Source organism: Galeopterus variegatus, unplaced genomic scaffold (genome assembly GCF_000696425.1).
Source record: "Galeopterus variegatus unplaced genomic scaffold, G_variegatus-3.0.2 Scaffold242, whole genome shotgun sequence".
Taxonomy (NCBI): domain Eukaryota; kingdom Metazoa; phylum Chordata; class Mammalia; order Dermoptera; family Cynocephalidae; genus Galeopterus; species Galeopterus variegatus.
The window spans coordinates 684,570-698,601 of NW_007726353.1; the positions used below are offsets into that span (position 1 = coordinate 684,570).

At 52.6% G+C, this 14,032-nt stretch overlaps 1 protein-coding gene across 1 annotated transcript; it reads right to left on the bottom strand.

The window, feature by feature from the left end:
• Nucleotides 1-1,267: 1,267 nt before the first annotated feature.
• MOB3C (MOB kinase activator 3C) lies at nt 1,268-6,658 on the bottom strand. Its single transcript, XM_008566455.1, has 4 exons — nt 6,627-6,658; nt 4,041-4,509; nt 1,784-1,986; nt 1,268-1,461 (listed from the first exon to the last, which is right to left on the bottom strand). The coding sequence occupies exons 2-4, from the start codon at nt 4,456-4,458 to the stop codon at nt 1,432-1,434; spliced, it is 651 nt and encodes a 216-aa protein (XP_008564677.1). The 5' UTR covers nt 4,459-4,509; nt 6,627-6,658; the 3' UTR covers nt 1,268-1,431.
• Nucleotides 6,659-14,032: the final 7,374 nt, after the last annotated feature.

Consider the following 14,032-nt stretch of genomic DNA (forward strand, 5'->3'; position numbering starts at 1 on the left):
ACTCAGTTCCTGCCTCAGTTTACCTATCTGGGTCTGGACATGGAGGTACTGAATAATGGAGTGCTGAATGAACATCCTGGTCTCTATGGATAGCTGTGTTCTGAGATCCAGCTAAGCTGGAATGTCTCAGGGATGGTTGGGAGGGATGAAGGTACTTTTAGGATGGGGTCTCTCCAAGCTGGAAAAGTCCATTCACCAGCTACATGATCTTTGAAGTCCTGGGATGGGAGACAAAACTCCAGAGTTCCCATTTCAAATTCCACTAGCTCTTTGGGCTGGAGGATTATTTTGTGCTGGGCTTCAGATCCTAGGAGCCAAGTCTGTAGATTCTGGGAGCTAGATTGGAGTACATGATTCCAAATTTAAGGGCAAGGAACCTTTGTGGACATAAGGAATCATACCCAATCCCCAGGATGCTGTCTATAATCAGTCCCTTTTGGAGGTGGAGGGATGAGTGAAATGATAGCTCATGGGCATCCGTGGCTGAGCAAATCAGAACCTGTGTCTGGGGCTGAGCCCGTGGCGCACTCGGGAGAGTGCGGCGCTGGGAGCGCAGCAGCGCTCCCGCTGCGGGTTCGGATCCTATGTACAGATGACCAGTGCGCTCACAGCACTCACTGGCTGAGCGCGGTGCGGCCGGTCTCAAAAAGGACAGACAAAAAAAAAAAAAAGAACCTGTGTCTGTGGTGGGCCAGGGGTTTAGGAACTCAGGGCAAGTCTCCCCTTCCTACCTCCCCCAGCTCTCCAAGACTCATGATGATGGAAGATGGTAGCCTGGAAAGTTCAAACATGGGACTCCATCTACAACCACATTTTGTGCACTTACACATGTGGTCAGATACACTGAGCAGGGACACTGACCTGTCACCACTGCTACAGTGGTCATGGTCTGATGGTCTCAGTCTTTTTACCTGTTTATCCATCCATCCATCCATCTATCCATCCAACATTTATAGAGAGCCTACCATGTGCCAGAGAGGGTCTAAGGCAGCTAGTTCTTACAGACACACACACACACATGCACACAGAGGCATCTGTGCTCACTCATGCACAGGCTGCTCACTCCCTCGCACCTTTCTTGACATTACCTCAGCCACATCCGATTCCCCAAATAGGCTTGGGAACCACCATGGAAGGGTAAAGTATCAGAGAAGAAATCTTCTGGCTACCCTACTCCCAGACTTCATGCCAGAGGTTTAACTCCTCCTTTCTCCCTGTTTGCCCACCTTGAAGCCTTCCCCTTCTCCGTTCACAAGGAGTCAGGGGGACATATAAGCAGACTCCTGAGAACCAGAAGTCCAGAGGCTTTGGGTGTGTGGAGGGTTCCCAGGGCCTTCAGACTCTTCTACCACCAGGCTCCTGAGGGTCCCCTCCCCCACCACCCTGTCTTCAGATGGTCCATCTGACAGGCAACAATGTCCAGGCCTGGGCTCAGTTACAGATCCGCTCTGTCATCTCCCTCTGCAGAGATACAAGGTGGGAAGGGGTCGGTCAGAGCTCAGCCTGTCAGGCAGCCCCTTCCCAAGTCACAGGGCCTAGCAGCTATTCTGCTTGCACCTGGTCCCTTCTGCCCCCTAACCCCAACTCTAGGCTACAGATTTGGGCTTGCAAACTGACACTTGAATGAATTCTCTATTAAAGTACAGAATCCGCTGTTAAATGAATTGCCTTCCCCTAGTTTATCCACTTGGGTATTGGAGTTTCTTAAAGCAGGTAGCCTTTGGATCTGAAAACTCACAGAGCCTAGCTTTGGTGGGGAAGGGCAGTGGGGACTTGGCCTCACCAGTGGCTCCAGCTCCCTCTGGTCCACCAGGCTGAACTCGCGGATGAAGTAGTAGAAGTGCTTGTAGCAGGTGTTGACATGCGCCTCTGCCCCCATGCTGAGGATGCTGTCGAAGTGGTGGATGTAGACATGGACAAAGACTCGAAAGAGGCGGGTCAGGATCTTGGTGCAGACCTGCTGGAAGTTCTTGGGGAAGGGAACTCCTAGAGGGTGGGGAGGGGCAGAAGGGGGATAAGCACTCTGGTGACAAAACTCTGCCCAACCCTGCCCTCCCACACACAGGCAGCCTTTGTCCAGGATGGCTTTTTCCCCAGCACACACTTCTCAGCACACTTCCCTCTGGGAGACAGAGTGGTTTCACTTTCTTCCATATTTTTCTTTTTAATGAAACACAAATCTGACTGTGACTTCCCTTCCTGAAACATAAATCATCTTCCACATTTTCTCATAGCCTAAAAGCAGGGCTTTGCAACCTTGTTGGGGATCACTGACCAACCCTCTTTAGACTATGATGAAAGTTATGGCCCAAACTCTCCTGCCAAATATGTGCATCCGCAGAGATGCTCACATCATACCTTTGTATGCAATTCCAAGGGGAGTTCACCAATGTCTGGGTCTGTTTTTAAAAACCTCGGCCTTCAGGATTAAGCCTGACTTCCCAGCATGGCACTGCTCAAGGCCTTTCTTAATCGGATCCTGATCTCCCTCTCCAGCCCCACTCTGAGTCCCTCCTCTTTTCAGCATTCACACAGCGGGCCTGACTTCCAATCCTGAAAATTACTAATTCTTCAAGAATTAGTTCATATATATCCCATTCTTTCAAATATTCAATAATACAAAGGACCTTCCGTCTATGAACTGGTCCCTTTGCCTTTTGCCTCTAGTCCTGACAACAATTCTGCTGATTGGTATGACAGACATTCTGCATATGAGAAAACGGAGGTATATAAGGGTGAAGTCAGTTTCCCAAAGCAACATAAGCGTTAATTAGTACAGACTGGAGACAGGATTCACACCCTCTCTGCACTGTACCCTGCCTGCAGTAAGCAGTTTCTGTACATCCCCCCACACTCAGGGCGGAGCTCTTGGTAACTTATGCCTTCTTTGCTGTAGCAGAGTCATCCCAGGGTTAAAGGCTGGGGTCTCACAGGCCTAGGGAGGTAAGTCTAGAGGGAATAAGGGCCCAGATTCAGGTCTATACTGACCCACCCAGCTCATAGACCCTTTTTCTTCCTTGCTGCTCTCAGGTGGGGTTGAGGCCTGCCTCCTTGTGAGCCCTTCCAGGTGCAGACCAGGCCCCTCAGACTTATCCTGCCCATCTAGACTTGGGGTCCTGGGCTCCAAGTGACCTGAGTTCCAGTTTTGAGCCTGTCCCAATTCAGTGCACTTTCCTTTTGGCCTCAGTTTCTTCCTATGTAAAATGAAGGTGCTCATTCTTAGACATGATAGTGCAGGAAATGGAAGGCCACGGGCTGGGGAGGAGCCATGGGCATTGAATTGTGACTCAGTGCCCAGATTCCCTCAGCATTCAGACTTTTCTCCTTTGGGCTTGACCACCCTGCCCCACCCATCTCTGATTCCTATAGCCTTAGCAGGGATGAACATGAGGCCAGGTGGAAGCTGGGGCCTAGGGTGCAGGTGGGGCTGCTATGATGAAACACGGTGTCATAGCTGCTCAGCTCCCCGACCAAAACCCTCCTCCTGCTGCCCTTGGGTGGGGAAGCAGGGCCAGGGTGACATCACCCATCTCTCCTCCCCATCCTCACTGGCTGAGGCTGCCCAGCTGCAATAAGAAAAGGCCCCATGGCCGGGCCTGACAAGGAAAATTTTTGCCCTCAGAGCCCCAGTCTGAGGTGAAGATACCATCTGCCTGCCACCACCTCCACCCCACGGCCAACCCCTTCCCTTTCTTGTGGCCAGAGTGAGGGGGAGCTCCCCGGAGACTGGAGGTCAAATCAGCCCAAGCACTGGGACCTGCTATGAATACCTTGGGGCACCTGTTCTGGGAGGTTCTGAGAGTCATAGTGTCTGTGGTCTTGCCAGAGTGGTCCCTGGTGACACTCAAGCTTCAGACAAGAAGAGCTCCAAATTGGGAGTCAGGCAGTCCTGGTCAAATGCTTGACCTTGAGCAAGACACTTAGCCTGTCTCGGCCTCAGTTTCCTCTTCTACAAAACTAAATGGCTCGTCTGCGGAAAGGGCTCCCGGTGTCTCCCTCCCTCCCTGGCCCAGGCCTGCCTGCGGGCCAGGCGCACTCACCAACACGCGTGGGAAAGACGTCCTCGTCGTTGATGAGGCCCTCGATCCAGTCCATGAGCAGCGCCATGTAGCGTGGCGCCGAGAGCTTGGCCGGCCGCCGGTACTGGCGCTCGTCCTGCCAGCGGTACTCGTAGCGGGGCCCGCCGGCCATGACCGGGCAGCTGGTCTCGCTGCAGCGCTCAGCCATGGTGCCGTAGATGAGGTTGATGCGGTTGAAGAAGTCCACCACGTGCACGGCGATCCAGTCGTCGATGTTCTCGCCGGGTGGCAGCCTCACCACACTGCGCAGGTCCAGGCCCGACTTAAGCGACGCCTGTGCCTTCTTGTACAGCTCAAAGCGCTGCGTACCTGGCTCGAAGCGCTTCCGGGGCCGGAACGTCTTGTCCTTGGCAAACACCTGCTTCAGGCACAGCGCCATAGCCAGGTCGGGCAGAAGCCGGGTGTCCAGGGGCACGGACTTGAGGATGCCCTGCCAGGGACAAGAACATGAGGAGGGGTACGGTGGTCAGGGCCTAATCAAACAGGCTTTGACTTCCCTCTCGCCTCTCAGCCTTGGGTCAACTCTGCATCCTCTGCCTAGAATCTAAATCCTCATCTCCTGTGTCCAGAGCCCCCTTTCCAGGCTACCTTGCTAAGTTCTGCTAAGCCCCCGCAGCCCTCCCATCTGGCTTTGTTTCCTTGGTGTTTTCATTACATCTCAGGAGGTCTGGGCTTGGGCTCCAAACAGGTGCTCGTCAGACTTGGTGTTGACATTAGAGAGGTTGGAGAGGGGCCCTGCGGCCCACTAGGAGACAAGGGCCGGATGAGATGACATCTGAGAGCCCCACATGCCAGCTGGTGCAGGGTGGGACAGCCCAGTTGCATTGTACTGGGGGCAGGGGGAGGGCCTTGGCCTTCGGCTTCCTCTGGGATATCCCGCAGTCCATCCGGCCACCGGGGATTCCCAGGGAGCAGGAGGGACTTTTCTACCAAAAATGTCCTTTCCTTTTTTTCTGTTGCCCAGAAAGAGGAAAGGGCTCTCACGTGGCCAGCTGGGCAGCCTCTGAGTGTAGCTGCAGGCGCTGGAGGAGGGGGAGGGCGGCAGGCCCAGAAGGGTGCTGGTGCTCCTGACAGTGGCTGGAGATCCTTCTCCCAAGCCAGCCTCCTCCAGCCCCAAACTGAACAAGTCACTGGCCCCTCCCCATGACACTCAGTAGATGTTCCTAGAGCACCTACTATGTGCCTGGCACTGGGAGGTTGGAGAATACAGTCAGATCCATCCAGCTGGCCCCAGCTAGAGCTCAGACGTATTTGCTTTGCCGCTTAGAACTGAAGGATCCCAAATTTGGAACGGAGTTCGGGGACAGCTATCCAAACTCCAGGCCCAGAGGCGGAGTCCTGGGTTCTAGTCCAAGGCCCACCACAGGCTTACTGGGTGACCACTGTAGTATCATGGATTTGGCTCATACAAATCCTGGGTCACTCTGATGCAGCCAGGTTTCTAAGACTCTCAGGGTAGTCATGTCAGCTCCCCTGTGAGTGTGTGAGCTATCGGGAAATGCCAACCCAGGTACCTGCTGAGAATGGAATTTAGCCACACACTGAACACTGACCCTGACCCCAGATTGGGCACTAAGGCTGAGTATACGTTAAACACTTAGCTCTGGATCCAGGTTGAACTCTGACCTGGTCCTGACCCTGCTCAGTTTGAGCCCTGATCCCAGCCCTACACTGAGGCTTGAATACAGCCACAGACAAAACTCAGAGATGCAGAAGGTCATTTCATCCATACTGACTCATCAACTTCTCACCCAAAGAAATCGCTAGGGTGGGTCCTGAGCTTCCTGAGCAAAGAGAAGGCTTCTGCGCTTCACTTGCTGTCTCCATTTTAAACTCTGCTCGGGGCAGGTGCTTCCAAAATCATTCACATTGTAATGAGGTAGGGTTCCTGGGTTCTCCACCTTTGCATGGCCCCCTTTACGGACATTTACAAATAGACCCTCATCCTGGCATTCCACACCTCACCCCACCTTTCCTGCTCCCCCTTCCCACCTCCCTACACTAACCACCCTGGGTTTCCTCCTGATCCCTGAACAGGTCCCCCACCCTCCTGGCTCTGTGTGTTTTTTTACACTGGTCCTACTGAATGCTGCCTCCTCTACTGAACCCAGATCCCCTTCTCCTTGGGCAGAGGCTGCTCTTTGGCCATTGCTGTCCCCACTCCACCCCTAGCTTAGGATGGGCCTGGTCCAAAGTCATTGCTCAGGTGTTAAGGAAAGCTTAGATCCAACAATCTTAGACTTGAAATAGCCCTGAGAAATCAACTGGCCCAACCCACTTATATAGAGGGGGAAACTGAGGCCCAGAAAGAGGACTTAAGGAGCCTGCCTTCACATAGCAAGTTACAGGCAGAACTGAAAACTGGGATGAGGTGGGACTCAGGCCATGACAAGGAGTAAATAACCATTTTCTTGCACTGCCTGGTCACTGGTCTGGTGGAGATAGGGAAGCATTTTCCCCATCAAACAGACAAACTTGCTTCCTGCCCCCACATTCTGACCCCCTCAGAGCAACTTGAGTGTTCTGACCAGTGAGCTAGAGTCTCACCTTCCTGCTGTAGAACTTCAGGGACTGGTTCTTTCCCCAGGAAAATGTAAGCTTGGGAGTGGGCATAGGGCAGGTGCCCTTCTATCCATGCCTTTTATCTCTCTTCACTCCCCACCTCCATGCCCTCACTGAATTTCTGTCTCTCATAGAACCTCTGTCCCCCTCCCTGAACCACTGCTGTACCCCTCCTTATCCCCCATTTCCTAATACTGGGTGTCCTTTTACCCTAGAATGGCCAGTGGCTTACTCACTCCCTGGGTGGGCATCTAGTCTTCCCAAATGAAGACACCAGGGTGACCCTGCCTGTTTCTGACATTTAGCCCCCTGCCAAGGCCACACCTGCCACTCCTTGGGCCCAGATCTCAGCCAGAGGATGGCCCCAGTTCGAACCCAGAATCCATCCTGGGAAGCCCTCCAGGACAGAGATCCGAGAGAAAAGAAGAGGCGAAGACTCCACGCTCTCCGCGTGGTGCTTGGCCGCCCACGCCCCGCCTCCCTCCTTCCGTCCTCCGCCCCCGCCCTGGCCTCTCCCTGCATCCCCGACGTCCTCGCCCCCGCCCCAGCTGTCAGGCCTAGACAGGTCGTAGGACCCAGAGGAGCCGGCCTGACATTTCCGCTCCCGAAGACACGCCCCCTCACCCCCCACCCCCAACCTCGACTTTCGCCGCTCTGAGCCTCCACCCCGGACTGAGGACTGTGGCCAGCCTGCCTTCTGGCCGGGGTGTCTCCGGACGGTGCCACGCCGGGACAGCCGAAGAAATGAAAGTGGAAGCAAGGCTCGTGCTTCCGTGTGCGCGGCAGGGGCGCGGGGGGCGCGGGCGCGCACTCACGGGGTCCGCTTGGGCGGGACAGCTCGAGTTCTCCTCTGGCCGCGGGGTCACATCCCCAGCCCGCTGGATCACCCTCCTTCTGCCAGTCCTCTTGCCGTGCGTGTTCTCTCGCCTGTCGGTCTGTCCGTCTGCCTGGCTTGCCGGCCCCGCAGCCGCCCTCCACCCCTGGAGTCGACGCCAGCTCCGCCCCGGCCCCGGCTCTGGCCCCGCCACGCTGCGGCCACGGGGCGGGGAGGGGGCGGGGAAAGGGGACTCCCTCCCCACCCCAGTACACAGACACACTTACTCCCGCCTTCCCGTTGGGCAAAATAGTAACTGAGCAGCCCGCCCTCTCGTGTCTCCTCGAACCTCTAGACTGTAAAATGGGGACTTCTGTCTGCAGCAGAAACAAAAATGATGCTAGATATATGGTGGTTTCCTTGCCCTCCTAGAATGATCTGCGTCTCACTCATTCCTAAACTCAGTAAGGGACTGGGGCTGTCTATCCACTCCCATATCCTCAGCTCCGGGGGCTGAGGATAGCAGGCACAGTGAGGGCACATAGCAGGCACTGAAAACTCGATAAATGAATGAATGAATAAATGAATGAATGCGTGAATGAATGAATGCGTGGAAATCATGAGCTCAGTCCTTCACCCCTGAGAGGACTGGCTCTGAAGAGTGCTCAAAGAACAGACTGAGGGAAGACTTGGTCAGGCTGGGCTGACTCCTCCCTCCTCACCCAGAGTCACCCCATTTCCCACCTCCAACCTTTGTCCCACTGGTCCCACTTTGGACTACTTTCTTTCCCTCCATCCTTCCAATCAAACCCTTCAAGACCTAATCACTCTCCCTACTTTTCTGAGTTCCTACCCTGACCATAGACAGATATCCCACCCCAGCATTCAATGCACACTGTGGTCCCCAGGCCCAGGGACCAGGTGGCCGGCTCTGTCTGGGATGGAAGGGAAGATTGGAGGCCTTCTGGGCTAGGAGGGCAAAGACAGACAGCTGGGCTGCACAAGTCGCCCTGGAGAGGGGTGGGAGGTGAGCAGGTGCAGTAGGAGAGAGCTGGGGGCTGGAGGTGGGCATTTACTATGGCACAAATTCCCCACTGGGCTCCACTTGGGTGTGGATCTTCTGCTTGCTCGATGGCGTGAGAGCACACTGGATCCTTAAGAATTCCAGCTCATAGAACTGAGGATGTATTCTTTTGTCGAGCACCTATTTTTACCCCAGTGTAAAGTGCTCTGTATTTTTATGTCTGAGTCTTAACTTTGGCCTGAATCCCTTATAAACAAATATTTGCATATAGAGGGAATTCAAATCTACTTCATTTATTTGATATTCTAATCAATACCTTTTATTGAACATGACTGTGTGCACTGAGAGCAGGGGATTGGATGATGAAGCTGACCCTGTCACTGACATCATGTGCTGACAAGTCAGCAGAGGGGACAACATACACAGAAAAGGCAAGGCAGAGCTCAGTCATCCAGAAGTGAGAATGTGGTTATGGACTGATGGCTGAGCACTTTGCAAGAGTGGGGTTATCTGCAGGAAACACACGGAACACCCAGACTGGGTATTTTGAGAAGAGTTTGATGAAGGCACTATTTATAAGTGTAGTCAGGATATAGGGAAACAACATGGATAGTGTATCACCAAAGTGCTGGTATAAGAGCAGGGAGTAGCTGTCAACCCTAGACTGACGGAGTGTGGGGAGGGAGTGGTAGAAGTGGGAGCTATGAGGAGGGGGCTACTGGGGCTAAGGTCAAGGGGCATACCCAGCCCACAGCAATCATACAGGGAAGGACTAGGGGTAAATAAGGGACCTCACCCCCCGCCATCCCTCTGATCCCTGGCCAGGTTTCCCCATTAGCTGAATCCTACCAGAAGTCAAGGACAAGGGAACTTGTTGCTGCCGCCCATGCAGGTTGGCCTCCTGGGCTCAGAGTTGGATGGAGGAGGGTAAAGAGGCAACTGGAGGAGCAATGTGGGGTCAGGGCCGACGTCACAGAGAAAACGACTTAGAAACTGCTTGTGCTTTCCTTATCATTCAGTTCTAAGTATTTCATAAATTTCACTGTAATTTCTTCTTTAACTCTTGGATGATTTAAAAGCGTGATTTTTAGTTTCTCAGCCTATGGGAGGTTTATGTTTTTCTTGTTGACTTCTAATTATGTTGCATTGTGGTCAGAGATCATGGTCTGTAAGATTCTTTGGAATTTGACGTGACTTCCTCTGTGGCTTTGTACATGGTCATTTTCTGTACCTCTGAGCTGGGTTTTATAGGATGGGCAGGAGCTTATTTGGTGAAGAGTGAAAAGCGCAGAATCTTACACTGTGGGAAATATAGATGTCAGAAGAAACTTCAGAAGTTCCCAGCTCATCTGCAGAGTCCCTGGGTGGGTGTGGGATGGGAGGCAGGTGAAAGGGTTAGGGGAAGCCAGAGAGAGCCCGGATCCCTCAAATACCTGTACCTTCTTTCTACTGCTCTCAGTCTGAGCTAGAAAAACCATGTTCTTGCAGGAGGCTCTGCTGGGGCCGAGAACAAGGGAGAACAAGGTCCTAGCATTTGCTGTGTAACCTTGGGTTAGTCCTGCCCTCTCTGATGGCATGCTGTAACCCTACAGCACTGCACACTACAGGACAGGTGCTGTTCCCTGCCATTGTGTCCTGAGTGTTGTAAGTGGTTCCAGAAGGGCTCAAACAAGGCTCCTTCTCTGAAGCTTAGCAGGAGCCCTGAGGACCTAAGAGAGTATGTGTCCTCTTCCACTGCACAGCCCAGGCCAAGCCTCCCCGACGGGAGCTCCAGGTGGCAGTGGAGTGTTGTCCAGGGTCAGGAGACCTGGGCTCCTTCTGTCCTGCTGTGTGTCTCTGGGAAAGCCCCTGCTCCTCTCTGGGTCTCAGTTCCTGCATCTGCACCACAAAAGCATTTTCTAGCCTTACCAAGTATCATTTCAAGTGCCTTATCAGAACCAGCTTCCTGCTCCTTCCCCCTCTGGGCCTGTACCCAGTTACTCCACTGATACAGAGTGGCCTCTTTCTGGGGACTCCCTATCCCCTCCTATGCCAGGAAAGAACCCCCATCCCCCACCCCTCCTGGAATGAGCTACTGTTTTCCCAATTCTCACCAGGCATCTGGCAACTACTATAGTCTGATAGAGCCCATCTTTTCCTTACTCTCTCCCAAGAAAGAGTTCCTATTTCAGCTTCTGGTCCCCTCCTGGCCCAGAAGGCAGGATCTTCCTTCCTGGCCCATTGAGGAGAAAGCCACAGACACCCTTAGGCAGTAAGAGGAACTGAAGTTAGACTTCCTTTGGCTTGAAGAAGACAAGGTTCAAGGGAATATGACAGGGGAAGACAAGGTTGACGAAAATGTACACTGAAATTCTGTGTGACCTTGGACAAGGCACTTATTCTGTCCAAGCCTATTGCCCCTTCTCTAAAATAGAAACAACAACATATGCCCCACAGAAGAGCTGTGAGGATCGAATGTGATAGCTCTTGTGAACAGCAAAATGCTGTGGCCAGTCTGTTTCGGGGGTGCTGCCTTCAAGCATCCAGCAGGTGTTTATGTGGAAGAGGGATTGAGTTTGTCCCAGGGTCCTGGAGGGCAGTGGGCAGAGACCCAGGACAACATGCGGAGACCCTGGGCCCACCAGAGCTGTCCAGCCATGCAGCCTGGATGACTGTGCTCACTTCTCAGGAGGGAGGTGTGCAAGCAGAAGTGTGCAGCAACCTGGGACATGGCTTCAGAGAGCTTCTGTCCCTCTGAAGAGTAGGAGGGCCCTCTTGCCTCTGAGGACCTCAGACTCCAGCATTCTCTGCTCCAAGGTCCTTCTCCCTCCCAGCTCCCTGCCTACCCCTTGAGTTGGAGGCATTGCCCTCACCTCTCCAGGTTTAGGGTCTTCCATATTGGGAAGGAGACCGCTGAGGTTGTAATAGAAGCCTGATGTGCATAAGTACCTTAAGACAATTTCACAGCCTCCCCCCAACCTGACCCTCAACATGGCCCTGGTAGGCATTGTCCTTCCAACAACTTGGGTTAGTTCCAAGCCCAGGGCTGCCCCAGAAGTGGAGGTGATAGTTGGGGAAGTGTGGGGGCAGGGAGGGAGGAGGTGGTTTCACCAGTATACCAGGCCCAACCTTCCATAGAACCCACTGTGAAGGCTGCCCAGGAAGTTCTGTCCAACACTACCCCCTCCTCTACCACTGTGGTGCCTCAATTTCAGCCTCTGGGGCTGCCTGCTTGGAGCACTCCCCACCCAGTTCGAAGCCTTTCTGCAGAAAGCCTCCTTAGACTGCCCCAGTCCCCATGGCTCACACTTCCTTCCTCCACAGCATCCTTTCTCCAAGTTTGTTTAGTAACACCTGCCTTGCAGTCACCAGCAGGGATGGGCATACCTCTTAGTCCCCAGAGAGCTGGGGTGATATCTTTTAGAAATAATAGCAGTAAATTAGTACAGTTTGAACATCTCAGAGAGACAGCATGGTGGGGTGGAAACAGCACATCCATTTCTTCCTTTTGTTCATTTGTTCGTTCATTCTGTAAGTATTTACTGAGGGCCCATTAGTGTTAGGCACTGTATTTTAGCCAGGCGCAGATCTTCCCCTTGCTTTGTGGGTGATGACAAAGGCTTCGGTCTTCTAAGGAACGTGCACCAGGCCCAGGTATAGCTCAGAAGATGGAGGTGGCAGAGGACCATTAGTGACCAACAGGTCAGGGAGCTGGGGACAGCTCTTAAAGGGGAAAGATCCTTGGATATCACTTAGTCTAATTTCCTGGAAGTACACGGGCAAACTGAGGTATAGGGAGAGAAAGGGACCAGCCTAATGATAAATCATGATAATAAAACCATTTGGTGAACTTTATATATACCTGTGTTTGAGAAACATATTCTCGTTTCTTAGCAACCCTGAGAGGGAGGGTTTATCTTTCTAGAGCTTTTAAGCTGTCCTTCCCTTCAGAGGGAAGGAAGGAGGGGTAGAAAAGAGAGAAAAACAGTTCTACTAAGTGGGGAGAAGGGACTGGACATGTTAGGATGATGTCCCAAACTCTGTCCTGCAGTTCTCTCTGGGTCCCATCTTGGCTTCATGTCTGGGAGACAGGAAAATTGTGTACACTGCAGCTGGGAAGCAGCAATTCAGGCAGTGGGTTGGGACCGCTTCTTGGTGGGGACTCACACTGCTCCCAGTGGAGTCTGGATTCCACACAAGTACAGCCCATGATTTCCCTGCAGTTGTTATCCAGCTTGTCATTGGGCTGCATTTGGGGCCTTTTCAAAAAAGCCTCTGTAGGAGCTCAGCTTTACTCAGGGCTAAGTGGACTAAGTGTGTGCTCTTCTCTTCCAAAAAGTCTTCCTGAATTACACCAACTGCCTGGAACCAACCCTCCTCACGGGGGAGCCCTTGACACAAAAAGTTCTCAGTGCTCTGCAGATGTGTTCCTGGGTTAAGCCTATGGAGATTGTGTCCTCCCTTTGGACTGTTGGACTGTAAGCCTTAAAAGTTTTATTTATTTTACTGTTTTTTACTAGGTCCCCACCATGGGACCTAGTAGTAACAACTGACACTTGTAAGAAAGTTTCTGGTTTACAAAGTGCTTTTACTGGGGCCGGCCGGGTGGCGCACTGCTACAGTGCACCGCTTGGGAGCGCGGTGGCGCTCCCGCCGAGGGTTCAGATCCCACATACAGACCGGTTCCCGCTCACTGGCTGAGCAAGGTGCGGGCGCGGCACCGAGGGTTGTGATCCCGTTGCCGGTCCCGGTCCGGTACGGGCGCGACACTGAGGGTTGCGATCCGTTGCTGGACATGAAAAAAAAAAAAAGACACACACACAAAAAAAAAGGAAAAAAAAAAAAAAAAACAAAGTGCTTTTACCACTCTGGTAATTTTTGAGTCCTGCAACAACCTTGGGAGGTGAGTATTGGCTCCAAAAAGTGAAATGACTTGGCTAAGAAGCACAGTCTGAAATGGCAGAGCTGGGACTCAAACTCAGACCTCCTAACTACAGTCACAAGGCCCGCCCTTCTGCCTCACACTGCCTGAGTGTTTAGCAAATATACCATTTAACAGCTATCTCATGTGACACTCCAGTAAGTTAAAGGAGAACAAATCAATTTGAAAGGGGCTACTCACTTCTCTAAAAATGTCCTGGGAGTGTAGATGATAACACAGACATTTGTGCCTGGACCCATGTTAAAGCAATTAATAGCATTAAATATATTGACCATCCTCACCACCTCAGATTTCTCACTGACTCTTTTGATACCCTGGCAAAATCTGCTGGGATGGTGTTTTAGTCCATTTTATGTTGCTATAACAGAATACCTTATAAATAAACTGGGTAACTTATAAAGAACAGAGGTTTATTTGGCTTACGACTATGGGACAGCTGCATCTGGCATGGGCCTCAGGCTGCTTCTACTCATGGTGGAAAGTGGCAGGCAGCTGGCAGGTACAAGCAGATCACATGGTGAGAGGAAGCAAGAAAGAGAGAGAAGGTGCCAAGGTCTTTTTAAGCAATGAGCTCTCACGGGAACTAATAGAGCGAGAACTCACTCATTAATCCCCCCCCCCCCCGGGGGGGG

What these genes read in the sequence shown, in the direction of transcription:
- MOB3C (XM_008566455.1), bottom strand. Translation starts at nt 4,458, where the DNA reads ATGGCGCTGTGCCTGAAGCAGGTGTTTGCCAAGGACAAGACGTTCCGG. An exon ending in CGTCTTTCCCACGCGTGTTG is followed by an intron (nt 1,987 to 4,040) that starts GTGAGTGCGCCT and finishes CCCACCCTCTAG; the next exon opens with GAGTTCCCTTCCCCAAGAAC. An exon ending in AGAGGGAGCTGGAGCCACTG is followed by an intron (nt 1,462 to 1,783) that starts GTGAGGCCAAGT and finishes GTATCTCTGCAG; the next exon opens with AGGGAGATGACAGAGCGGAT.